This window comes from Xyrauchen texanus, chromosome 6 (assembly GCF_025860055.1).
Source record: "Xyrauchen texanus isolate HMW12.3.18 chromosome 6, RBS_HiC_50CHRs, whole genome shotgun sequence".
Taxonomy (NCBI): Eukaryota; Metazoa; Chordata; class Actinopteri; order Cypriniformes; family Catostomidae; genus Xyrauchen; species Xyrauchen texanus.
In genome coordinates, this window is record NC_068281.1 from 44,826,993 (window position 1) to 44,853,833 (window position 26,841).

General features: G+C 38.3%; 1 protein-coding gene across 1 annotated transcript; it reads right to left on the minus strand.

Annotated features, from left to right (window-relative positions):
• Positions 1-1,919: 1,919 nt before the first annotated feature.
• LOC127644933 (zinc finger protein 883-like) lies at positions 1,920-25,781 on the minus strand. The gene is made up of 3 exons (XM_052128388.1): positions 25,395-25,781; positions 17,408-18,440; positions 1,920-3,038 (listed from the first exon to the last, which is right to left on the minus strand). The coding sequence occupies exons 1-3, from the start codon at positions 25,486-25,488 to the stop codon at positions 2,390-2,392; spliced, it is 1,776 nt and encodes a 591-aa protein (XP_051984348.1). The 5' UTR covers positions 25,489-25,781; the 3' UTR covers positions 1,920-2,389.
• Between the last annotated feature and the right edge of the window lie 1,060 nt (positions 25,782-26,841).

Genomic DNA, 26,841 nt, shown 5'->3' on the forward strand with positions numbered 1-26,841 from the left:
TGGGAGAAAATGGAAAACATCCCCCAGAAGAAGCATCCGAGCAGGCAAAGGCAGCGCTCAAGTACAGAGACATTGTGGGCCGAGTGCAGCAAGGGAGGAGTGGTCTTTGCCTTGGGACCAGCACACCAACCTGGAACAAGGCAACTTGGTCTCAGAGACACAGGCTTGTGGTGCATGAGATACATCAGCAGGAGGCAGCAAGGTGCGTAAAGGCCATCGCTCAGGCAAGAGGGCAATGGATGAGATGGGAGGAGTGGAGAAGTGAAAGATCTCCTGGAAAGAGCTGTGGGAAATGGAGATATTTAGAATGAGCTTCATCATCAAGGCTGCCTATGATGTCCTGCAATCTCCCAAGAATCTCAGCCAGTGGTACGGAGAAGACTCCACATGCTCCTTCTCTTAGAGTCCAGCAATACTAAAGCACATTGTGGTGGGCTGCAAGACGAGCCTCACTCAAGGCCGATACACCTGGTGGCACAACCAGGTGCTATGATGTTTTGCAGCAGTACTGGACTGTCGGAGGATGAGCTTCAAAACACTTCTTTCCCCTTCATCCCACCAGCGGGCAATAGCATTTGTCCGGGAAGGTGAAGGTCAAGCCAGACCCGCCTCATCAAGACTAGACACCGGGAGGCTAGGCAGGGCATGCAATTGGAAGATGGTGGCAGACATACTGAGATTGTGTCAACCAACTGAGATTGTGTCAACCAACCTCAGACCAGACCTTGTGCTATGGTCGGCCTCACTCCATCTCATGTACATCATCGAGCTTACAGTTCCCTGGGAGAATGCAGTGGACAAAGCCACGAGCGCAAGTAACGAGCTTGCAGCCGATGCGCAACATCGCAGCTGGAAAGTAAAGGTCCGGCCGGTTGAAGAACCTGCAGAGGGTTTGTGGCCACATCAATGTCAAGGCTACTCCGAGAGTTGGGAGTACGAGGGAAGGCCCACCGTCAAAAAGACAAAGAACTCTCCAGAACTGCAGAAAAGGGTAGTCAGTGGCTTTGGATGAAGAGAAAGGACTCCACCTGGGCCCTCAAGTGAGTAGATGGTATCTACTGGAGTACTTTAATTTTGCCTATATCAGCATTTTTTAAAGGTCAGATCACCATTCACTTGGATTATATGGACCTACAGAGCTGAAATATTCTTCTAAAAATCTTTGTTTGTGTACTGCATAAGAAAGTCATACACATCTGGGATGGCATAAGGTTTAGTAAATGATGAGAGAATTTTCATTTTTGGCTGACCTATCTCTTTAAATTGCACTTCACCCAGTCCATTAGCACTTTGCATGCGCAATTCCACCAAACCCACTAGTGCCTTGAAAATACCAAAACTTCATGGCCATACCCAATGACTTTGCACATATGAATTTAAGCATAGCACTATGATTATAATTAGTAACTAGTAGTATAACTAGTTTGCTGGGCAGTTATTCTATCCCATCATAACATTATTGTGCTAAAAAACTCTAGACACGTGTTTCTCAATCCTTTCATGGAATACCACTAACACTTCACATTTTGGAAGTCTCCATTATCTAGCACACCTGATTTTAATGATTAGCAAATTAGTAGAGGGCTCAATAAACTGAAAAAGGTGTGTCAAATAAGGAAGACATCCAAAATGTAGTGTTAGTGGTACACTTCAGGGAAGGACTGAGAAACGCTACTCTAGAATTCTGTAAGAAGCAACTCCTCACATGCTCACAAAATGATGCATCATCACACTCAGAGTACAACATTATGTCAGTGAACCAGAAAATTAGTGCATAGCAAAGAGGGTTGTAAAAATCTGAAATATGCACAGATAGACAGTCGCTAACATTAATAAATTAATAGAATACAACAGGCATATTATTTCACGCACAGACTAAAAGCTGTTTATTTGTTTACAGCAAAGAGTTACATGTTATAAAAAGATGTGGCTTGAACATTTTTTCATGAAACAAACTGAGTATAAAAAACTGGTACAGATGATTCTCCCAATCAAAACAAGGCCAAATACGGTGTGATACGATGCATAGATCCTGAGGTAATCTTCACGGAGCGAGTCTGACATGTGGAGTGGCTGTAGGGAAGTCGGGTGGATGCTATTGGGCCCTAATGCCTGCCGCATACAACAGCATCAGTGCGACTTATACAGGGATGCAGCTAATCAATGTTTTTTTCACTCAACAACACTATTTCGACCAGCTGCAACTTTTTTCAATTCATTGTAATTTTTCTTTTGAGAGGAACTACATATCGTTTTTTCTTAATTTCATACTATTTCCATGGCAAACAAAGACGAACTTTGCTCACTGTGACAACTCAGGACAATAATTTCTTCTGTGGGGCAATAGATTACTTATGTGTCTGAACCTCTTCCCACATGAAGTGCAGTGTCATGGCTTCTCTCTAGTATGCACTCTCTCATGTTTTTTCAGGTTTCCTGACCCAATGAAACCCTTCCCACATAAAGTGCAGTGGTACGGCCTCTCTCCAGTATGCACTCTCTCATGTTTCTTGAGGTTTCCTGAAATAGTGAAACTCTTCCCACATGAAGTACAGGTGTACGGCTTCTCTCCAGTATGCACCCTCTCATGTTTTTTCAGGCTTCCTGAACTAGTGAATCTTTTTTCACAATATGAACATTTGTAAGGTTTTTCTCCAGTGTGGATTCTTTGATGCAGTTCCAAGTCGTAAGGTCTATGAAAGGCCATACCACACTCAGAGCACACATGATTTCTCACACCGGTGTGTTTTCTCTGGTGGTCTTTTAAACTTTGCAGATGTGAAAAACTCTTTCCACAAGGTGAACACAAGTAAAGCTTCTCATTTGGATGACTTTTCCGATGTGTTCTTAAAGCTGATGCTGAAGAAAATGTTTTCCCACACTGATCACAGCTATATGACTTTTCCTCAGAGTGCAAGGACAGGTGATTTTTGAGAATGCATGCCTGTCTGAAACTCTTCCCACATTGATGACATTTAAAAGGCTTCTCTCCAGTGTGAATTCTCATGTGCTTAGTAACACTGTCTTTACGTGTAAAGCTCTTACCACACTGACGGCAAGTGAAAGGCTTTTCTCCAGTGTGACTTCTTATGTGACTCTGGAGGTTACTTTTCTGTGTGAAAGTTCTCTCACACCGATGGCAAGAGAAAGGCTTTTCTCCAGTGTGACTTCTTATGTGACTCTGAAGGTGACTTTTCTGTGTAAAAGTTTTCTCACACTGATGGCAGGTGAAAGGCTTCTCTCCGGTGTGACTTCTTACGTGACTCTGAAAATGACTTTTTTGTGTAAAAGTTTTTTCACACTGATGGCAGGTGAAATAATTTTTGGTTCTTGTTCTTTTAGTTCTCTTTTGTGAGAAATTATTTTCAGTTTGTGAGCCACTAAAAGTGTTTTGTTCAGTTCTGAAAGTATGAAGTGTCTGATACGGATGGCGTTTTTCTTCCACTTCATTTAGTTCTTGACTTTCCTCTTTCACATCCATCAGCTCTAAAATGAAAACACGAAAATGTTCACTATACATTTCCAGGGTTGGGCAGATTACTTTAAAAAAGATATTCTGGGCTGAACACTAAATACTCTAAAATGTATTCAGTAAAGTATTCCAAATACATAACATAAAAAGTGACATATTCAGAATACTTTTAGAATACATATTTATAAAGGCAAGGCACAATTGGAAGATTTATGTGTGATATGTCATTTTTATCTTAACTGCTACACCTCCACTTTTAACTAATCTAAGTGAATATAAATAGCTTGTTTCTTTAAATAAGATGTGGAGTTGGACACTAATATTTTTTTATGTAAGGCAGAAGACAAACAGAAGGCAGATTACAACATTTTAATCTTCTTTTTATCCCATTATTTGATTAGACTGACAAAGAATATATTTTGACACAAAATTAGATAAGAAATGATAACTGGATGCCACATGCAGTAATTAATAAAATAGTGAGGTCATGTAACAAAAATATTTTATATTAATGATTTTAACTAGACATGCTTGCATAATTCCATATTAAGGCCCATTTATTAATGACATTTTCCTTCTCTTTTATTTTTGGGTGCATTTCATTTTTACTCATTCTTGGTTTGTTTTTTATTGTCGTTTTATACATTTTTTGTGAATCACTGTGTATGAGCTGTTTTTGAAAAGTGCGATATAAATATTAATATGCCTTATATCACGCAATATATCACACTTAACAAGCCACCCATACATCTATAAGCCACACATTTTACAGGAGTTCTTTACACAAGGTTTTTCTGTCGTTGTTTGGACTCTAAACTACTTGATGTCCTTTTCCAACTTTCAGTCTTTGCAGTATTTTTTCTTGTATTTACCTATTTATATAATTTATTTAAAAACTACTATTTCTAAACATTCCTTCATTCTGCAATTTTCTGATGTGGACGTGACTCACCAAATGCTTATCGTGAGCCACACATATTTACTTATTTCTTATTACCATTTTTCTGTCTTTAAACAGAAGCTACATCTGCAGCTGAATGTATTTACACTGCAACAATTGCATGAAACAATGTATAATCAAACTAATGTTATCTTTGTGTAAAAATGTGGCTGTGTTGATTCTGGTGCATAGCCCTCAGTGCACTGATTGTTAAGACAAAGGTATACCAATGCAGTTGCCAGATATTCAATCTGGGAATCATTATCCAAGAATAAGACGTAATCTCAACATGCGTTTTTGAACATTTTAAGTTCTTTTTAACTTGCCATGGTGTTTAAAATGTGCCGATCCTGCATGAGCCACTGAAGAAAAAGTGAGATGCGGAGCGAGAAAGTCTAATCAAATAATGGGTTAAAAAGAACAAGTGTTTTCTATGCGAGAGACACATCCCGTCATCAGACGGGCAAGAGAAGTCCAGCATGCGTTTACGTAGGAAAACAATGGGAAAAGAGAACAGACGCATGCAAAAACAAGTTCAGCGTGAACGGCCCCAACTCGTCCGTTTGCGCGTGTCTGTGAATGAGAGCGTGTGTGCGAAACAAGTTTCGTAACAAGGATCAGTGATGATCTGGGGGTGATTCAGCTGCTGGAATTGGCCAGATTTGTCTTTGTGAAGGATGCATCAATCAAGCTATGTACAAGGTTATCCTGGAAGAAAACTTGCTTCCTTCTGTTCTGACAATGTTCCCCAATTATGAGGATTGTTTTTTCCAGCAAGACAATGCTCAATGCCACACAGCCAGGTCAATCAAGGTGTGGATGGAGGACCACCGGATCAAGACCCTGTCATGGCCAGCCCAATCTCCAGACCTGAATAGAGGTCGACCGATTAATCGGTCGGCCGATTAATCAGCCGATTTTTTGCATTTTTTAACATAATCGGCATCGGCCAATATCCAAGTATATCAATGTGGAATAATTAATGCTTCTCAACAAACTTCTCTGGTGATGTAATGTGGAATAATGAAGGCCTCTTTCAAACTTCTTTGTTGGGTAGCTACAGCTGCTCCCTGTTCTGAAGATGTTCTAAGGAATGTGTTTTTTCTCTCTCACGTTTCCCACGTACCTCGAATGTATGTCACCCCCATATAAGGTAAAGAACTATTTCATTGGTGAGGGTCCAGTGGAATGTGGTTTTCTGGACCATATAACAGAAAGCTGAGACAATAAACTTTTGAGGAAAGGATTTGATACCATTGAGTCTGTGTCAGTTCTTTCTTCCCTCGGCTGAGCCGTATCGAGACGGGATTGCAGATCAACAAATAAATTAAATACATTGGATGACAAAATGATCTAACAATCAAGCCGATTATTAGGCAGGCGCATCTGTGGGCAGCCTAGTGTTGTTGTGGAACACGTGTTCGACACACGCTGCCCCTAGAGTCATTTTCCAGCAGAGTGAGCAGACCTCATCCAGTGCCTAAGGAAGGAGCTAAGTTCCTTGGAGAAAACAGTAAGGATTAAATTTGTATAACTTCATTATATTTAATTAAAAACTTTTGATATGTTACTGCCAACTTCAAGAAAAAACACGACAAACGCGATAGTTGACATGACGTTCGGCTACTTTGGATATTGATAGCGTATTTGAAGTTGCATTATCACAGCAGAAGGGTTGCTTTCATGTCACAATAAGGAAGCAAGAATTTTGAAATTACAGACAGTGAATCTGAGACTTGTATTTGTTCTGTTTGTGTGTCTTATATTTGAGAGGGTTGTCACTCAATGGAGATAAATAAGTAATACAAATATACCAACGCACTATAGGCTAGTGAAGGACTGGCTTTGGTAAGCTCGGACGTTATCGGTTCTGCTGTCGGTACTGGAGAAATTAAGAAAATACATTTATTATTGCTATAAAGAGAAAGTTATTTTATCTCGCCAGCCATTTCTATGTATAATAATATGAAACCATTTGTCTGTGATGCAATTTAGCAATTCGCAGTCAGAGAGAGAGAGAGAGAGATCTCGCTCACGCGGTGCCACAGCGAGCACAACACGAGCCCTGCATAATGAGTGACAGAACGAAACATTCAAATGTAGCCTGGTTTAGATCTGTGATATTAGTCTGATTTTATTTTATATTTCGCCTTCCAAAGATTATAAAAAGAATATTTATACATAAGCCGCATTCTGTCTAGCACAACTTCCTTCCCTTCACAGCGGTGCACTGACATTTCTCCCTAAAACTCAAACTTAACGTCAGAATCAGCACGATCTGTGATTGTTGTAAAATGCAGTCTAGCTACTGTTGCTAAATTGCGGGATGCGTTTAATAATAAAAAGAGCGCAAGAGATACCGTTCCCAAGGTGGCTCAGGCTCCAAACAGACCATAACGAGACAAGCAAAGTATAGGCTACTTTGGGTTTCATGTCGCTGCCTAAGCGATCAACTATACACAAAAATATGTCAAAACGACCGGCTTGGAGATTCACTTAAACACAGTTTATGTCTTAAATGGATGTAGTTATGGAAATAGTTGGGAGAAAATATGCTGCATCAGGAGCCTATTAGACTCGGTCTTAATGGGGAAGCTGTCTAATAATAAACATGCAGACGATTGAGCAATTACTGCGAATCAAACAACAAAAGGCGAAGAGAAAATCACTTACAGCTCTTGAATGAATAACTTCTGCATTTATGAGCATTAATCTATGATAAACTATGCAGTGTTATTTTACAATTGATTACTTTATTAGATTTCTTTTTAGAACACACCTGAACAGTAATGTTAGTAGACCTTCCTGAAATTAAATCACTGTGTCTATATAACATTTATCTTTGTGTAATATATATATATATATATATATATATATATATATATATATATATAACAAAAAGAACCGTTAAGAATACAGTTAAAGTACCGGATCGATAAGCAGTATCGGTAATATAGTAATACCATTAAAACCTTAACGATACCCATCCATGCCTGTGCTTCTCTTGGATGCTCTGAATATTGGATTACGTGTCTGGATTGCCCCTAAATTAAAGCTGCATTTGGATCTCAACCTTCGTGTCTCGGAGCAGTTCGTAACACCTGCTTTGTTTATTTAATATATTTGTTATCCATTATTTATACAATATGTTTTTACATTATACATTTTTAATTTAAGTCTACAAGTGCAGATTGGTCAAGTGTTCAATAAATGTTTTTGTTGAGAAATTTTGTCTATCTTAAGTAATTATTTGTGTTACATTTTATCTTTCAAATAAAAGGTTCAAATAAGAGGTTAAAAACAAGCACATATCGGCCAAATATCAGCCAAAATAAATCGGCAGCAATAATCGGCCATCGGCCGACCCGGATTTCAAAAGATCGGCATCGGCCTGAAAAAAAAACAATATCGGTCGACCTCTAGACCTGAACCATATTTAAAACCTCTGTAATGTGATCAAGAGGAAGATGGATGGCCACAAGCCATCAAAAAAAGCAGAGCTGCATGAATTTTTGCACCAAGAGTGGCATAAAGTAACCCAACAGCAGTGTAAAAGACTGGAAGAGAGGATAAGCATGAAAGATGTTCAATATCGTCAACCAACAGATCCTCCTTCAACTCTCACAGCAAGGGGCATCACAGGAAACATGCTCCAGTGGTTTGACTCTTACCTCACAGGTAGGTCCTTTAGGGTGTCTTGGAGGGGAGCTGTATACAAGTCACTCGAACTAGCTCCTGGGATACCTCAGGGTTTAATGCTTGGGCTCTACTCACATGGCATCACTGGGATCTGTCATTAAGGCACATGGTTTTTCCAATCATTGCTATGCTGATGACACACACCTTCACCTCTCATTCCAGTCTGATGATCCTATGGTAGCTGCAGGGATCTCAGCCTGCATGGCAGGCATTTCATGTTGGATGAAAGAACACTACCTCTAACTCATCCCAGCAAAGACAGAGCTTCTAATTTTTCCAGCGAGCCCAGTAGTTCATAATACCTTTTTCATTCAACTATACTTGTTAACAATTACACCATCTAGGACAGCCATAAATTTCAGTGTGTTGTTTGACGATCATTTGAACTTCACAGACCATATTGCCAGAACAGCTCGATCATTCGGATTTGTGCAGTATATTAGGAAGATCAGACCCTTCCTATGGGAGCATGCTATACAACTCCTTGTCCAGACTGTTGTTATATCTAGACTTGACTTCTACAATGCTTTTCTGGAAGGACTTCTTGCATGTACAGTCAAACCTCTGCAATAAATCCAGAATGCAGCAACACAATTGGTCTTCAACGAGCCCAAGAGAGCACACATCACAACTCTCTTCATCTAACTGCACTGCTTGTCAAGGGTTGTTTGCATAAAGTTCAAGTTAATTGATGCTCGCTTACAGAACCACCACTGGCTTCACACACCCCATCTACATTCGTTACTTCAAGCCTATGTGCCCTCTAGGTGTTTACGTTCAGTGAGGTGAGCCTCGTGGTGCCATTTCACAGAGGCACAAAATCATTCTCCCGGACAATCACTTCAACTGCTCTTTGATGATGGAATGACCTGCCAAACCCCACTAAACAACTGATTCTCTAGCCACCTTCAAGAAGCATCTAAAGACATATCTCTATCATGAGCACTTGACTCAATACTACTACTGTCCCTTAACTTTTATGAGTGGACATGACCCCCCTAGCCACCACTCCATTCAACACTGCTTTTCCCTAGCCATTTTTAACCCTGAGTCAGTCCAAAATTAACCCTGAATTAACGGAATTATCTTACTCTATGTTTCACTCTGTTCATACTTTACCCTGGGTTAACATTATTATTTGCATTGCAGTGTCTATATCTGTTCATCCAGGGAACTAATCTGTGAAAATCTTGGCACAAAAACCAAGTGCTTGATTCCCATGCCCCTTTAATGAAGTGCCCCTCCAACAGAGATCTACTGCCTCTTTGGTAAGGTGCAAAAACATTGGTGGCATGCATCGTCGTGCACACACACACACCCAGTCCGAAGGAGAGCATACAATTTTAACATAACTTGTTTTGCATATGTGCTGTCATTCACAGATATGTATGAAAAGACAAGGAGTGTCAGAGTTTAGAACACTGTGAGCAAAAAAAATGGCAAGGGAGAACTTTTAACAATACCAAATAAGGCAGGGAAAGAATCACTGTGGAAATATGCTGATGGTTACAACAATCAAAACCATCTTGTGGTTACAACTGATAAACAGCTTACAGGTTACGTGTAGTCCAGGAATTGACATGCTGTTTTCACTTGAAAATGATAGCAAAACACCAGTACATCTTCTCTCCAATGACACATTGACCGTGGATGCACTTGTTCAGCAGCTGCTGGCCTAGCTTCTTCAAGCCAAAGACAAATATTGGTGTTGGAGTATATATTTGCATATTCTAAATCAGTACGGTCCACGGATAGTTGACATTCAGTTAACTGCTCGACGTGCTACTATTCGAAAACTAAAATCACTATTCAGTTAGGTCTACAACACAAACTCAGTGAGTTCTGACAAACCGTTAGGTTTGAGAATTTTTTTAAAGTATTGGACGAGTTAGGGGCCATCTATACATACTTTTCTGTGCACCTGCACTGTTTTCTATGTACTGTTAAAATGCGCTGGACGGGCGTCTTTTCTTTTTTGTAATTAACAATTTTTTTATTGATCCCATTCTCAAATATAACAAACAACACAAGAATATATGTAATCAGCTTTTATTAACAGAAAAGAATGAATAATTCTGTGGAGGCAAGGCATAGATCTAGTAGAATCTGAGATGAATAATAAAATATAATCTTTGTAAAGCAAAAACGTATGCGCCACACCTCCCTCCACCACCAAATCATCTTCCTTTTTTTTTATCACGGCTGCAAATGGTTCCAGGGCAAGACAGAACCTGCCCTGCCGAGTGCCCCTATCCAGAATAAAATAATCTGAAATTATTCCATTCATTTTCACTGCCGCTACCGGGTGTCTATATGTAACTTTATCCACCCAATAAAAATATTCCTGAACCTAAACATTTCCAAAATCTTAAATTAATCCCATTCTACCATATCAAATGTCTTTTCTGCGTCAAGTGAGATGGCAGCGAATGGAGTCTGATCATTTGCCACTGCCCACATGACATTAATGAAATGCCTAATGTTATCAGAAGAGTTAGAGCCCCAAATAAACCCCACCTGATCTATATGTATAAGAGATGTCATTACTTTACTTATTCAGTGGGCCAAAATCTTTGACAATATTTTAACGTCTAGCTGGATCAGGGAAATTGGATGGTAACTCTTACACTCACTTGGATCTGTGTCCTTTTTAAGAATCAGACTAATCCGGGCTTTGTCATGGTTGGTGGAAGCTTACCATTCTTTAATAATTCCGCATAAATTTCTAACAAAAGTGGAGCCAGTTCTGTAGCATAAGATCTAAAAAATTCAGCGCCAAAGCCATCTGAACCCAGAGCCTTGTCTGTAGGCAAGGCCTTAATTACCTCGCCAAACTCCTCTAAGGTTATCTCAGTTTAGGGAGTTCTAATGGTTCCAGGATGTTTCTAATATGCTTCAGTTGATGAAGACATGGAACAATAGAGATCAAGGTACTTTAGAATAGAATACTTTAAAATAATTATTAATATCAATGGCCGAGATTAATATTTTACCACCAGCAGATTTCACAGAGGGAATGGTAGAAAAAACTCTCTCTGCTTTATATATCTAGCCAAAAGATTCCCTGCTTTGTCCCCCGACTCAAAGTATGACTGTCTTGCCCTGAATAACCAAAACTCCACTTTCCACGACAAAATAGTATTATATCTGTATTTCAATCGGGTCAATTCTCTGAGGCCATCAGATGACATCTGGCACTTCAGCTCTGCCTCTGCACTTTTAATATTCCCTTCCAACTCCACAAATTCTTGTACTTTGGATTTTTTGATGAATGAGGCATACTGTATGATCCTGCCCCTAAGAGCCACCTTTAGTGCCTCCCAAGCCACGCCCACAGAGGATAAACATTGATTTCAGCCTTTAACAATTGTTGAAATTAAGGATTTTGCAAAAGGGATACATTAAAGCCCCAACTATATGATTTATTTTTCTCCGTATGTGGCAACACCTCTAAACTCACCAGGGCATGATCTGAGAATAAGATGTTTTCAATTGAGCAATCAACAACAGATGAAATAAGGGACTCAACGTCGATAAAGCAGATTTAACACATTAATTCAGTGATTCATTTGACTAAAAAAATAACACGTAAAAAAATGTACGCAATTAATCGCAATGATATGGAAATGCGATTAATCGAGATTAATTAATCGGGACACCATGTAATTAATACGATTAAAATTTTTAATCGATTAAAAGCCCTAATATATCTATCTATATCTATCTATCTATCTATCTATCTATCTATCTATCTATATATATATATATATATATATACATAGCGAGTAGGCTACGATGGAAGGGAAAAAAACTGGAAAAAAAATTTTTTGGGCACATTTTTTTTATCACTAAACTACTGTCATAAAAAGTTATAGTTTTGTATATACATAACTCCTGAATAAAAATTAAAATGTGTTTGGACTGATTTAAAAAAAATGTTTTGAACAAATTTGATTGGTTTGTCGATAGTGAGCGCAAATGCAGGTGATAAGCGGTTTCATTAAGCAAGTCATTGAGTCGTTCATTCAAACGATTCGTTCAAACGGCCGATTCATCAAGAATGAGACAGATGTTTGTGAATGGGTCATTGAATCTTTGACTCAACCGATTCGTTCACAACACTGAATCATTCAAAATACGATTGAGTATTGCTGTGAGATGCGCTATGGCTATGCTGTGATCTTTGTTTGGATTCATTGGATCTATTTTTGGCTACTAAAATAGACCAAAACAGTCATTATTTCGTCTAAAATGTAAGTGACTTAATATTATTAACTTGTTTGTTGAACTGTCATATGAAATCAGTGTCACATTTTCAATCGTGAGGGGATGGTAAATTAAGTGATGTCAATTGTCAGCTCTCTTGGTCGTCAGGTCGTGTGATGTATGTTGCTGAACTGTATTCAAATGTTATAAATATAAAAACACCACATTTTGAAATTTAACTGCAGTATGTCAATTTAGTTTATTTGTGTGTGCTGCGCTCATAGACTTTAGAAAACGGCGCTCATTTGTTTGATTTCAACCTGTCTTTGCAAGGCCACGAAACTTATATTTTGCTCCTTGTAGACAAAGTGCACGCCTTCACATAAAAACTAGACCTCTGGCATGGCGGCATCAGTCGAGGGAACTGCGCCATGTTCCCCAGCCTTGCAGACTTTATCACTGATGCAGGCACGTCACACGATTTCTCCTCCCTATTTCAATCAGCGTCTGAGCACCTGTCAGCAATGAGAAAACAATTTGCGACGTACTTTAAAGAGGATTATCGCTCTTTTGCGTGGGTTCGAGATCCGTTTGTGTGCACAGCAAACGAGCTATCAATTGATATGCAGGAACAGCTTATTGAGCTGAAGAGTGACAGTAGACTGAAGGAACTCTTTAGCTCCTGCCCTCTTTCGTCATTCTGGGCAGCATTGATGCAGGAATACCCTGAACTCTGTGACATCGCCTTGAAGATTCTCCTTCCTTTTGCGTCGACATATTTGTGTGAAGCAGGATTCTCAAAAATGACTGCACTCAAAACGAAATACCGCAATCGTGCACAAATCGAGGATGATTTGAGGCTATGTTTATCAAACACTGAGCCAAGAATTGAGGATCTTTGCAAGGCAAAGCAGTCTCAGGTCTCACATTAACATCACCTACCAGCAAGCTTCTGTAAAAAATGCAGATGATGCCTACTATTAGGCCTAGTAATAATAACAATAATAAAGCATAAATTAATATCAGAGGTCTGTTGCCAATTCCCAATTATAGCAATAGCCTAGTAATGATAATAGGCCTACTACTACTCATAATAATAATAATAATGCCTGCAAGCTCACATTAGAAGTCTGGTGCTACTGCCAATTATAATAATAATAATAATAATAATAACAACAACAATAAAGCATGTAACCTCATATAATTATATAGCAATAGCCTAGTAATGATAATAGGCCTACTACTACTCATAATAATAATAATGCCTGCAAGCTCACATTAGAAGTCTGGTGCTACTGCCAATTATAATAATAATAATAATAATAATAATAATAACAACAATAAGGCGCGGGGCGGGGCGGGGGGAACTGGGGCCCCAACTGCAATGAACCAGCTTTGGGGGGGCCCAGCTTGCAAAAGGTTGAGAACCCCTGCAATAGAGCATCTTTGGGATGTGGTGGAACGGGAGCTTCGTGCCCTGGATGTGCATCCAACAAATCTCCATCAACTGCAAGATGCTATCCTATCAATATGGGCCAACATTTCTAAAGAATGCTTTCAGCACCTTGTTGAATCAATGCCACGTAGAATTAAGGCAGTTCTGAAGGCGAAAGGGGGTCAAACACAGTATTAGTACGGTGTTCCTAATAATCCTTTAGGTGAGTGTATATACAGGTGAAACTCGAAAAATTAGAATATCGTGCAAAAGTTCATTAATTTCAGTAATTCAACTTAAAAGGTGAAACTAATATATTATATAGACTCATTACAAGCAAAGTAAGATAATTCAAGCCTTTATTTGATATAATTTTGATGATTATGACTTACAGCTTATGAAAACCCCAAATTCAGAATCTCAGAAAATTAGAATATTACATGAAATCAATAAAAAAAGGATTTTAAATACAGAAATGTCGGCCCTCTGAAAAGTATAATCATGCATATGTACTCAGTACTTGGTTTGGGCCCCTTTTGCATTAATTACTGCCTCAATGCGGCGTGGCATGGATGCTATCAGCCTGTGGCACTGCTGAGGTGTTATGGAAGACCAAGATGCTTCAGTAGCGGCCTTCAGCTCTTCTGCATTGTTTGGTCTCATGTCTCTCATCTTTCTCTTGGCAATGCCCCATAGATTCTCTATGGGGTTCAGCTCAAGCGAGTTTGCTGGCCAATCAAGCACAGTAATACCATGGTCATTGAACCAGGTTTTGGTACTTTTGGCAGTGTGGGCAGGTGCCAAGTCCTGCTGGAAAATGAAGTCAGCATCTCCATAAAGCTTGTCTGCTGAAGGAAGCATGAAGTGCTCTAAAATGTCCCGGTAGACGGCTGCGTTGACTCTGGACTTAATAAAGCACAGTGGACCAACACCAGCCGATGACATGGCTCCCCAAACCAACACAGACTGTGGAAACTTCACACTGGACTTCAAGCATCTTGGATTGTGTGCCTCTCCATTCTTCCTCCAGACTCTGGGACCTTGGTTTCCAAATGAGATGCAAAATTTGCTCTCATCAGAAAAGAGGACTTTGGACCACTGAGCAACAGACCAGTTCTTTTTTCTTTAGCCCAGGTAAGACGTTTGACATTTGAAGCCCATGTCCAGGACCCGTCTGTGTGTGGTGGCTCTTGATGCAGTAACTCCAGCCTCAGTCCACTCCTTGTGAAGCTCCCCACACATTTGAATGGCCTTTTCCTGACAATCCTCTCCAGGCTACGGTCATCCCTGCTGCTTGTGCACCTTTTTCTTCCACACTTTTCCCTTCCACTTAACTTTCTATTAATGTGCTTTGATACAGCACTTTGAGAACATCCAACTTCTTTTGCAATTACCTTTTGAGGCTTTCCCTCCTTGTGGAGGGTGTCAATGATGGTTTTCTGCACAACTGTCAGATCAGCTGTCTTCCCCATGATTGTGAATTCAACTGAACCAGACTGAGAGACCATTTAAAGGCTCAGGAACCCTTTGCAGGTGTTTAGCTGATTAGAGTGTGACACTTTGAGCCTACAATACTGAACCTTTTCACAATATTCTAATTTTCTGAGATTCTGAATTTGGGGGTTTCATAAGCTGTAAGCCATAATCATCAAAATTATATCAAATAAAGGCTTGAAATATCTTACTTTGCTTGAAATGAGTCTATATAATATATTAGTTTCACCTTTTAAGTTGAATTACTGAAATTAATGAACTTTTGCACGATATTCTAATTTTTCGAGTTTCACCTGTATATATATATATATATATATATATATATATATATATATATATATATATATATATATATATATATATATATAAATAAATCTATTCTAGAATAAATCTTATGAACTGATGAAAATATTTATAGTCCCTACCAGATGGGTTCAAAAGTCTCCAAATATCTTTAAGACCAAGATTTTTACACATACTGTGAAGCGTCAGTGTTGCTCTAGGGGGCTTACACACTTTTGCTTCACTATGATCAAGGACTTGAGTCCATCAATAGATTAGTCTCCTCCCAATATTATATCATGAGGGGTGCCAGCGGCTTGCAACAACCCTTCAAGATCTATAAAAAAGCCCTGATCATCAGCATTAGGTGTGTAAATATTAGCCTATGCCTCTGAATTTCTGCTAAAACAATAAAGACTCTTAGTAATTTATCTTGAATCTGAGACATTTTAATTGTAGATGCTTACTTATCAGTGTAATGACTCCCCTGCTCTTACTTGAGCCAGCACAAAAGAAAAAATGTCCACCCCATATCTTCCCAAATTTTTCAGTTTCCTGCAGAGAAAGGTGCGTTTCTTGAAGAAAAAAATACATCATATTTATTACACTTAAGAGAAATAAGCTTCCTTGTTTTTATGGGTTTCCTCAAACCATTCACATTCCACATGGAGAGAGACAATCCACTAAAAAGTATAATCGAGCTTGAAATCATGATCGTACCTAGAGACTGCAATGGCAAGATGTACACTGAAAAAGGAGTTATATTTTGGTCAGTTCTCACCCAAAACCATCTGGATTGCTTCAGAACACATTAATGAAACCACTAGAGTTGAATGGATTACTTTAATGTCGCCTTAATCTGCTTGTTGGTGCTTGAAATTTGTTTGCATTGTATGGACCTACAGAGCTGAGATATATTTCTAAAAGTCTTTGTTTGTGTTCTGCAGAAGACAGAAAGTCATACACATCTGAGATGGCATGAGGGTGAATAAATTATGAGAGAATAAAAATTTTAAAAATTACACTTGACCCAGCCCATTAGCTCTTTGGATGCACAATTTCTTCAAACTTATTTGCGCCTTGACTTGCTACATGCTTGCATGTAAATAAAAAAAAACTTAATGGCTTTGCCCACTGACTTTGCACTTATGATTTAAAGCATAGCACTGCGCTTAGCACTAGCGCTCTTAAAATTGGGCCTGTAATTATGTTTGGCTGTTTTTCTATACATTACATATTTGTGTATATGTATACATTCATATTTTGTGTCAATATATTACATTATTGTGCTAACAAAATCTAGATTGCTGTCAACATGCCCACAAAATGACGTTTCATCAAACTCAAAGTAAAAATTTCAGTCAGTGAACCAGATAATTCGTGCATAGCAAAGAGGGTTGTAAATATCAGAAATATCCACAGATAGACAGTCACTAACATTAATAAATGAATAGAATACAACAGGCATATTATTTCACTCACAGACTAAGAGCTGTTTATTTGTTGACAGCAAAGAGTTACATGTTATAAAGAGATGTGGAAATTTTTTTCATGAAACAAACAGAGTATAAAAAACTTGTACAGATGACAAATTCTCTTCACGGAGCGAGTCTGAAATGTTGAGCGGCTGTAGGGAAGTCGGGTGGATGCTATTGGGCCCTAATGCCTGCTGCATACAACAGCATCAGTGTGACTTATACAGGGATGCAGCTAATCAATGTTAACTACACTATTTCAACCAGCTGCAATTTATTTTCAATTAATTTTATTTGTTTTTTTGAGAGAAATTCCAATCAAATAAAGATTAACTTCGCTCACTGTGACAACTCAGGGACAATCATTTCTTCTGTGGGGCAATAGATTACTTATGTGACTGAACCTCTTCCCACATGAAGTGCAGTGGTATGGCTTCTCTCCAGTATGCACTCGTTCATGTACTTTCAGGTTTCCTGATGTAGTGAAACTCTTCCCACATGAAGTGCAGTGGTATGGCTTCTCTCCAGTATGCACTCTCTCATGTTTTTTTAGGTTTCCTGACCCAGTGAAACTCTTCCCACATGAAGTGCAGTGGTATGGTTTATCTCCAGTATGCACTCTCTCATGTTTCTTCAGGTTTCCTGAAATAGTGAAAGTTTTTCCACATGAGTTGCAGTGGTACGGCTTCTCTCCAGTATGCACCCTCTCATGTTTTTTCAGGTTTCCTGAACTAATGAAACTTTTTTCACAATATGAACACTTGTAAGGTTTTTCTCCAGTGTGAATCCTTTGGTGCTGTTCCAAGTTGTAAGGTCTATGAAAGGCCATACCACACTCAGAGCACACATGAGGTTTCACACCGGTGTGTTTTCTCTGGTGGTCTTTTAAACTTTGCAGATGAGAAAAACTCTTTTCACAAGGTGAACACAAGTAAGGCTTCTCTTTTTGATGAATTTTCCGATGTGTTCTTAAAACTGATGCTGAAGAACATTTTTTCCCACACTGATCACAGCTATATGACTTTTCCTCAGAGTGCAAGGACAGGTGATTTTTGAGAATGCATGCCTGTCTGAAACCCTTCCCACACTGATGGCATTTAAAAGGCTTCTCTCCAGTGTGAATTCTCATGTGCTTAGTAACACTTTCTTTACGTGTAAAAGTATTCCCACACTGATGGCAGGTGAAAGGCTTCTCTCCGGTGTGACTTCTTATGTGACTCTGAAAATGACTTTTCTGTGTGAAAGTTTTCTCACACTGATGGCAGGTGAAATAATTTTTGGTTCTTGTTCTTTTAGTTCTCTTTTGTGAGAAATTCTTTTCAGTTTGTGAGCCACTAAAAGTGTTTTGTTCAGTTCTGAAAGTATGAAGTGTCTGATACGGATGGTGTTTCTCCTCCACTTCATTTAGTTCTTGTCTTTCCAATTTCACGTCCATCTCTAAAATGAAAACATGAAAATGTTCACCATACATTTCCAGGGTTGGGCAGAATACTTTAAGAAAGTATTCTGGGCTGAACACTAAATTCTGTTTCTAAAATGTATTTAAGTATTCCGAATACATCACAAAAAATAACACATTCAGAATACTTTTAGAATAAATATTTATAAAGGCAAGGCACAACTGTAAGAATTATGTGTGATATGTCATTATTATCTTAACCGCTACACCTCCATTATTAACATCCAAGTGAATCTGAAAATATTGTTTCTTTAAATTAAATGTGGAACTTGACAGTGAAAGAGATATTTTTCTTTATGGAAGGCAGAAGGCAAAGAGAAGGCAGTTTGTGATCAACTACAATATTTTAATATTGTAACCACAGTTCCCTAAAATGAGAGAAATACTGCATCATAGCTGACACTATGGGGTTATCCCAGCTGGCGTAGCCAATCTCTGAAATTCTTTAATATCTCAGCGATAGTAATTGGCATATTGCAGCGAAGATTTAGTAGCATGCCCAGCTTACGCAGCATTTCATTCCCTCCTTTCGGGGATCCGTGGTTACAGTCATAAACGTATCATTCACTTTCAAGTCGGTCATTCATTCGGTGTCATAGCTGAAGCTATGGGGAATGTATACCATCACACCATGTTGCTGATCCGCACACGCAATGATACTAGACAAAGGAGTAGTAAAAGACACCAACAGAGACTCCTCTTCATATCACAATAAGAATTAGAACGATGAATGGATAGATACACAAGGCAATGACGCTAACCTGTTCAGGTAGCACAGCATCGCAGGATGATTCAATTCACTAACATGAGTGTATATAAATATTAAGCACTAACCAAATGGGTGGTGAAAATGTTTCATGTTTTACTGAAGCCAAAGTCGAGAAGCAGCGCAGGATTTAATGAGAGTACACGTAAACTCATTATCTTGAATAGCAGGCCCCAGAGTGCTTATAACTCAAGTGCCAAGTCCCAAATCGGCATGTTGGTGGAGCGAGACAGTATAATTTGCCCCACGTAACCCAAGAATTTCACAATCAAAGGATGTCTGCCTATTGATAGACCGCCCAGTCGGCTATGTCCAGTTGCTATGGCAGTGACATACATTTTTGAGCATAGACAGGGTGAGACCCACATCTAAACGTTCTTGTAGAAAGTTAGGTTTAGGCTGTACCTGAATATGCATACCTAAAGCCTAGTATGAGTCAAGGTTGCATACTGTATGTAAGCTTAATATAGGTTGTACATGAGTTGCCTTATTTGAGTTGCATGTCTAAGTTGAGACGTGTGTTTTCCATTATGAGGTGAGGTTATTTGAATGCTATTGTATGCCTAAATACACCCTGCAAATGTATTTTGTTCAGAGAAAGATTGAGAAAGACTAAGAAAGCCCCATCACGATGGAGGGACGATTGGAAAACCATTTAGCACTCTTCGAATTAAAATGGAGCTTTCTCTCCTATGTCTGATAACTGAAAGAATTAATAAATTTGTAATGTCTTGGCAAGTAAATGGTGTTTGGCTCTGTGATTCCACAATGGGGAAAATACATGAATTTAAAGTCTTCAATTTGGCATCACGAACAGGGTCAGCATATTCAGGCATCTGTCTCAGGTAACACTTTTTATTTTTTATTTTAAATAAGTCTGCAAGATAATAGTCAGTGACCACATTTTCTGAGAACTGCTGTAAAGAATGGTGTTGTCAATTAACACCAGTTGGTGATGCCAAGATTTAGTAAATGCCAGATATACAGTTGATGTCTGAAGTTTACATACATTTAGGTTGTAAACTAATTTTTTAACCACTCTACAGATTTAATATTAACAAACTATAGTTTTGGCAAGTCATTTAGGACATCTACTTTATGCATGACATGAGTCATTTTTCCAACAATTGTTTACAGACAGATTGTTTAACTTTTAATTGACTATCACAATTCCAGGGGGTCAGACGTTTACATACAGTGGGTACGGAAATTATTCAGACCCCCTTACATTTTTCACACTTTGTTATATCGCAGCCATTTGCTAAAATCATTTAAGTTCATTTTTTTTCCTCATTATTGTACACACAGCACCCCATATTGACAGAAAAACACAGAATTGTTGACATTTTTGCACATTTATTAAAAAGAAAATCATCACATGGTCCTAAGTATTCAGACCCTTTGCTGTGACACTCATATATTTAACTCAGGTGCTGTCCATTTCTTCTGATCATCCTTGAGATGGTTCTACACCTTCAATTGAGTCCAGCTGTGTTTGATTATACTGACTGGACTTGATTAGGAAAGCCACACACCTGTCTATATAAGACCTTACAGCTCACAGTGCATGTCAGAGCAAATGAGAATCATGAGGTCAAAGGAACTGCCTGAAGAGCTCAGAGACAGAATTGTGGCAAGGCACAGATCTGGCCAAGGTTACAAAAAAATTTCTGCTGCCCTTAATGTTCATAAGAGCACAGTGGCCTCCATAATCCTTAAATGGAAGATGTTTGGGACGACCAGAACCCTTCCTAGAGCTGGCCGTCCGGCCAAACTGAGCTATCGGGGGAGAAGAGCACATGGTGAGAGAGGTAAAGAAGAACCCAAAGATCACTGTGGCTGAGCTCCAGAGATGCAGTCGGGAGATGGGAGAAAGTTGTAGTAAGTCAACCATCACTGCAGCCATCCACCAGTCGGGGCTTTATGGCAGAGTGGCCCGACGGAAGCCTCTCCTCAGTGCAAGACACATGAAAGCCTGCATGGAGTTTGCTAAAAAAACACCTGAAGGACTCCAAGAGTCTGATGAGACCAAGATAGAACTTTTTGGCCTTAATTCTAAGCGGTATGTGTGGAGAAAACCAGGCACTGCTCATCACCTGTCCAATACAGTCTCAACAGTGAAGCATGGTGGTGGCAGCATCATGCTGTGGGGTTGTTTTTCAGCTGCAGGGACAGGATGACTGGTTGCAATCGAGGGAAAGATGAATGCGGCCAAGTACAGGGATATCCTGGACGAAAACCTTCTCCAGAGTGCTCTGGACCTCAGACTGGGCCGAAGGTTCACCTTCCAACAAGACAATGACCCTAAGCACACCGCTAAAATAACGAAGGAATGGCTTCACAACAACTCTGTGACTGTTCTTGAATGGCCCAGCCAGAGCCCTGACTTAAACCCAATTGAGCATCTCTGGAGAGACCTGAAAATGGCTGTCCACCAACGTTTACATCCAACCTGACAGAACTGGAGAGGATCTGCAAGGAGGAATGGCAGAGGATACCCAAATCCAGATGTGAAAAACTTGTTGCATCTTTCCCAAAAAGACTCATGGCTGTATTAGATCAAAAGGGTGCTTCTACTAAATACTGAACAAAGGGTCTGAATACTTAGGACCATGTGATATTTCAGTTTTTCTTTTTTAATAAATGTGCAAAAATGTCAACAATTCTGTGTTTTTCTGTCAATATGGGGTGCTGTGTGTACAATAATGAGGAAAAAAAAATTAACTTAAATGATTTTAGCAAATGGCTGCAATATAACAAAGAGTGAAAAATTTAAGGGGGTCTGAATACTTTCGTACCCACTGTATGCTAAGTTAACTGTGCCTTTATGCAGCTTGGAAAATGCCAGAAAATTATGTAAAGCCTTTAGACAATTAGACTATTAGCTTCTGATAGGAAGTGTACTGAATTGGAGGTGTACCTGGGGATGTATTTTAAAGTCTACCTTCAAAATCAGTGCCTCTTTGCTTGACATCATAGGAAAATAAAAAAAAATTAAAAACAGCCAAGAGAAAATAATTGTGGACAATACTTGGGAGCAATTTCCAAACACCGGGAGGTCCCACGTTCATCTGCACAAACAATAGCATGCAAGTATATACACCATGTGACCAAGCAGCCATAATACCGCTCAGGAAGGAGATGCATTCTGTCTCCTAGAGATGAACGTAGTTTGGTGAGAAAAGTGCAAATCAATCTCAGAATAACAGCAAAGGACCTTGTGAAGATGCAGGAGGAAACAGGTAGACAAGTATCTATATCCACAGTAAAACGAGTCCTATATCAACATCACTTGAAAGGCGGCACAGCAAGGAAGAAGCCACTGCTCCAAAACTGACACAAAAAAAAACAGACTACAGATTGCAAGTGTACTGTACATGGGGACAAAGATCTTTTTGGAGAAATGTCCTATGGTCTAAAGACTATTTGTAACTATTTTCCCATAATGACCATCATTATGTTTGGAGGTGTTGGTCGCTTCGTTTAGGAGCGGGTTTAGTTTTTAGCAATAATTATGTAGGTCCACCTTCGTGCTGCCAAAACAGCGCCAACCGGCATCTCATTCTTCTCACCACAACTGTACAGAACTATTATCTGAGTTATCATAGACTTTGTCAGTTCAAACCAGTCTGGCTATTCGCTGTTGACCTCTCTCAACAAGGTGCTTCCGTCTACAGAACTGCAGCTCAAGGATGTTTTTTTGTTTTTGGCACTATTCGGAGTAAATTCTAGAGGCTGTTGTGTGTTAAAATACCAGGAGACCAGCAGTTACAGAAATACTCAAACCAGCCCATCTGGAACCAACAATCATCCATGTGATTATCTAATCAGACAATCAAGTGGCAGCAGTGCATAACATCACGCAGATACAGGTCAGGAGCTTCAGTTAATGTTCACATCAACCATCAGAACGGGGAAATATTTTCTCTCAGTGATTTGGACCGTGGCATGATTGTTGGTGCTGATCTCCTGTTTCACTACATCATTTAACATGAATTAACAATAAACACCACTTTTACATAATTTATTAATCTTGGTTAAATGTTAATTCCAACATACAGTAGGCTATATTAACACATTTTCATACATTAAAATAAAAAGTTATATATGTTAACATTAGTTCATACACTATGACCAATGAACAATTGTATTTTTTTTTTCGTAACTAACTTTAAGATTGATAAATGTAGTAAAATATTGTTCATTGTTCATGATAGCTAATGCATTATCTAATTTTAATGAACCTTATTGTAAAGTGTTACCAAAAATTCTGTCATCATTACTTGCCTTCATGTTATTCCAAACCTGTCTGACATTCTATCTTCCGTGGAACTCAAAAGGAGATGTTTACTTTTATTTTATAGAAAATATGCAGTGACAGTGACTAACATTCTGCCAAAAATCTACTTTTGTGTTCCTCATAAGAGAAAAATTCATACAAGCTTGAGTGCGAGTAATGATTTACCATCTTTCTCCACTGCGTTTTTAATCCCTATTAAGTGTAAATGATGATGATGATGATGTCTTTCATTTTTTTCTTTCTTACGTCCTTTATTTGTTTTTGTCTCCATACAAATAACTTCTTGTGAATAACCAATTGGACAACCACATGGCAATGCTTAATGTCCAGCCCTGTAATAGGTGTTTTTCCCCAATGACTGCATAATTTCAGCCAGAAAGTTTGGAAGAATAAGTCCAAATGGGCTTGGTTTCTAAGCCAAATTCCACAGTTCCGGTGTGGGAACATTTTAGCTTTAAGCCGAATGAGAGAGGAGAGCCCATTAACGTGAAAAAGCCGGTATGTTGACTTTGTATAAAAACAGTGGCAACGAAAAGTGGCAATACAACTTTTTTTTTCAGAACAAAAACTGCAGTTGGAGATGGAGAAGGGCCTTCTCGATTTAAATAGTTTTTGTTTTTTTGACATTCCATTTCCAATGTCTGAATATTCTTGAGAATTAACAGTGAATTGCTCTTTGAAAGGGTGTACTTGCATTATTATGCTATTATATTATCATTATATCAGTGGCATAAAATGGTCTTAAAATGACAATAATATTGTTTATTGCAATTATTTCTGGGACAATATATCGTCCAAAAAAAATCGTTATTGTGACAGGACCAGCATAATTCACAATGTACTTAATGTTATTTAAAACATTAATTTAAATTAGTGTGTCTATTATATATATTTAAAATAACATGCTACATTAACATGAATGATAAGTAATTTACTAGTAGTTTTTGTATCTTTAAGGAACATTTTCATATGTATTTAAGAGCAGCCTCTCATGCGTTTGTGAAATTTACAGATACATTTTTTTTTCTTTAAACATAAAACTGAAAGCATAACAAAATTATCTACATTAGCATATTGTATTAGTGATTACTATTTCAGAAACAGAAATTCATACACAGTAAAATAAATTTAATTCTGTCAGAGTATATGAAACTTAAATTTTAAATTTACATTATTTTAAATGTTTTATTTTACTCATTACAGCAGTAATTATGATGCATTCCCTATAGTTATGTCATAATACAAATACCATAGTGGAAGAATTATGATAAACAAACATAAGTAGAACATAGAAAAAAGGGCTTTAAAGTCTAGACAAATTATGAACAAATAATTAGGCACATGTATCCTACTTTAATAAAACATATTTTGTAGGCTTGGGAAAGATATCTTTTTCACGTATCGATAATCAGAAGATTCGAAATATCGAACATTTTCCTGATGATAATCGATATCGTGCTTTTTGTCAGATATAAATAGCACAATCGTCTTTGTCTTTTCAAACATATTTTGTACACAACTTTGGTAAAGTGTGAGCAGCAGGGTCCATTAAATCGTCGTGTATCTGACGAATGATATGCCGCGTTCTAAAAAAAATAGAAACAATTATTTTCTATCGAAGTACCCACACCGCCGCTAGGCGTCTCCGGAGACTATTTCGTGTGTCACGTTGCCTACCTCACATTTTTCCTTAAATTCGCCCCAAATCATTATGTTTCATTTTTAAGACATTGTATTTTGCTGTTTTTGTTTGATTAAATTAATAATCTGATAATGAACTACAGCCATCACATTGAACTGCTTGACATTTTATAACTTTAATCTTCATGAACAGACAATAATAAATCTTGAAGAATGGACACAAACCTCTTTGTTCCTCTGTATCTTCATTTTTCATGACATTTGAACTGCATGATTCTGGATAACTCATGTCCTCACTCTCTTCTTTAATAAACATCATTTTACAATGTTTTATCCCGCAGATCTCAGTTGAAACACCTGGAGTTATTCCTGTTCGTGTTGAAACAAGTCTTCGTTTAGGATGATGAGAATATTGGTGACATTTATAAACATGAATCCAAACTTACTGTTTAAACTGTATTTAGTCCGGAATATAATGAGTTTCAATTAAAGTCTGATGTTGGATATTCGTACTTAATATATTCGATCATGCCGCTGTCTTTTGTCCAATGATGCGAAGATGAAAAATAAACAAACATGAAAATTCTAGTATATTTTTCTTCTGCATCATCATCTTCGTCTTCTTTAGTGGCGGCGGACCGCAAACTACAATAGCGCATTACCGCCATCTACTGTTAGATCAATCAGTCCTGAACCTCTTAAAGGTGTATTCAGTAGTTTGAGCCAATGAACAAATGAATGAATTAATTGTGTTTAATTGTGAAGAACGATCAGACTCACACTCGCATGAGATGAAGACTGTTCTCTTCATTCATCTGCGTCTTCATTCGTTTAGTGCAAAGTAGCGTGGCACAGCAATCGTTGTGTATTTTGAGTAAACCATGATGTTGGTTGCTTGGAAATAAAACTAGTTCTTCAAATACAATATTCATCTACATGTCAAATTTGATCATCAAAATCAATTCTAATCTTTCCTTTAACACAATATTCTTAATCACTAGATAATTGAGGTTTATTGTATGCTAAGCAGTTCTCTGATAAAAGTAATGACTGTCTTAAAAAATAGCGTGAACCGTAGACAGTCTCCAAAGATTATTGATAAGAGGGACAATAATAATCTGTCTTTAACAGTAGCATGTTCACTTGATTTCTGACATTTGTTTTTAGGCAAAGCAATTATATCATAGGAGTAATAATAACTTTAGAAATCACCTCAAACTCCGACATTTTCCAGATGCAAATGGGCAGGGCAGCAGAGACGATCATGCTAATATACATTTATGCATTTGGCAGACACTTTTATCTAAAGCAACTTACAGTGCACTTATTACAGGGACAATCCCTGTAATAACACAATGGTGGTGGCTGTGGGGATCGAACCAGCAACCTTCTGATTAACAGATATGTGCTTTAGCCCACTATACAACCACCACCATTCCACTCAATATAGTATAGCGTCTAACACAACTGTCGAGGAAGAAGAGCAATGCTAATGCTAGTTAAAGAACTATTGAATGCCCCTTTAATATATACATATTATACACTTTTAATATTTGCAGTATTTTAAAGTTTGAAGTATTGCAAATGAATTGCAAAATTGGCTGCACTATTTACTATCCACCTTATTCAGCCGACCCCTTTTCAATGCTCCACTCTTCCGAATTTTGTCTAT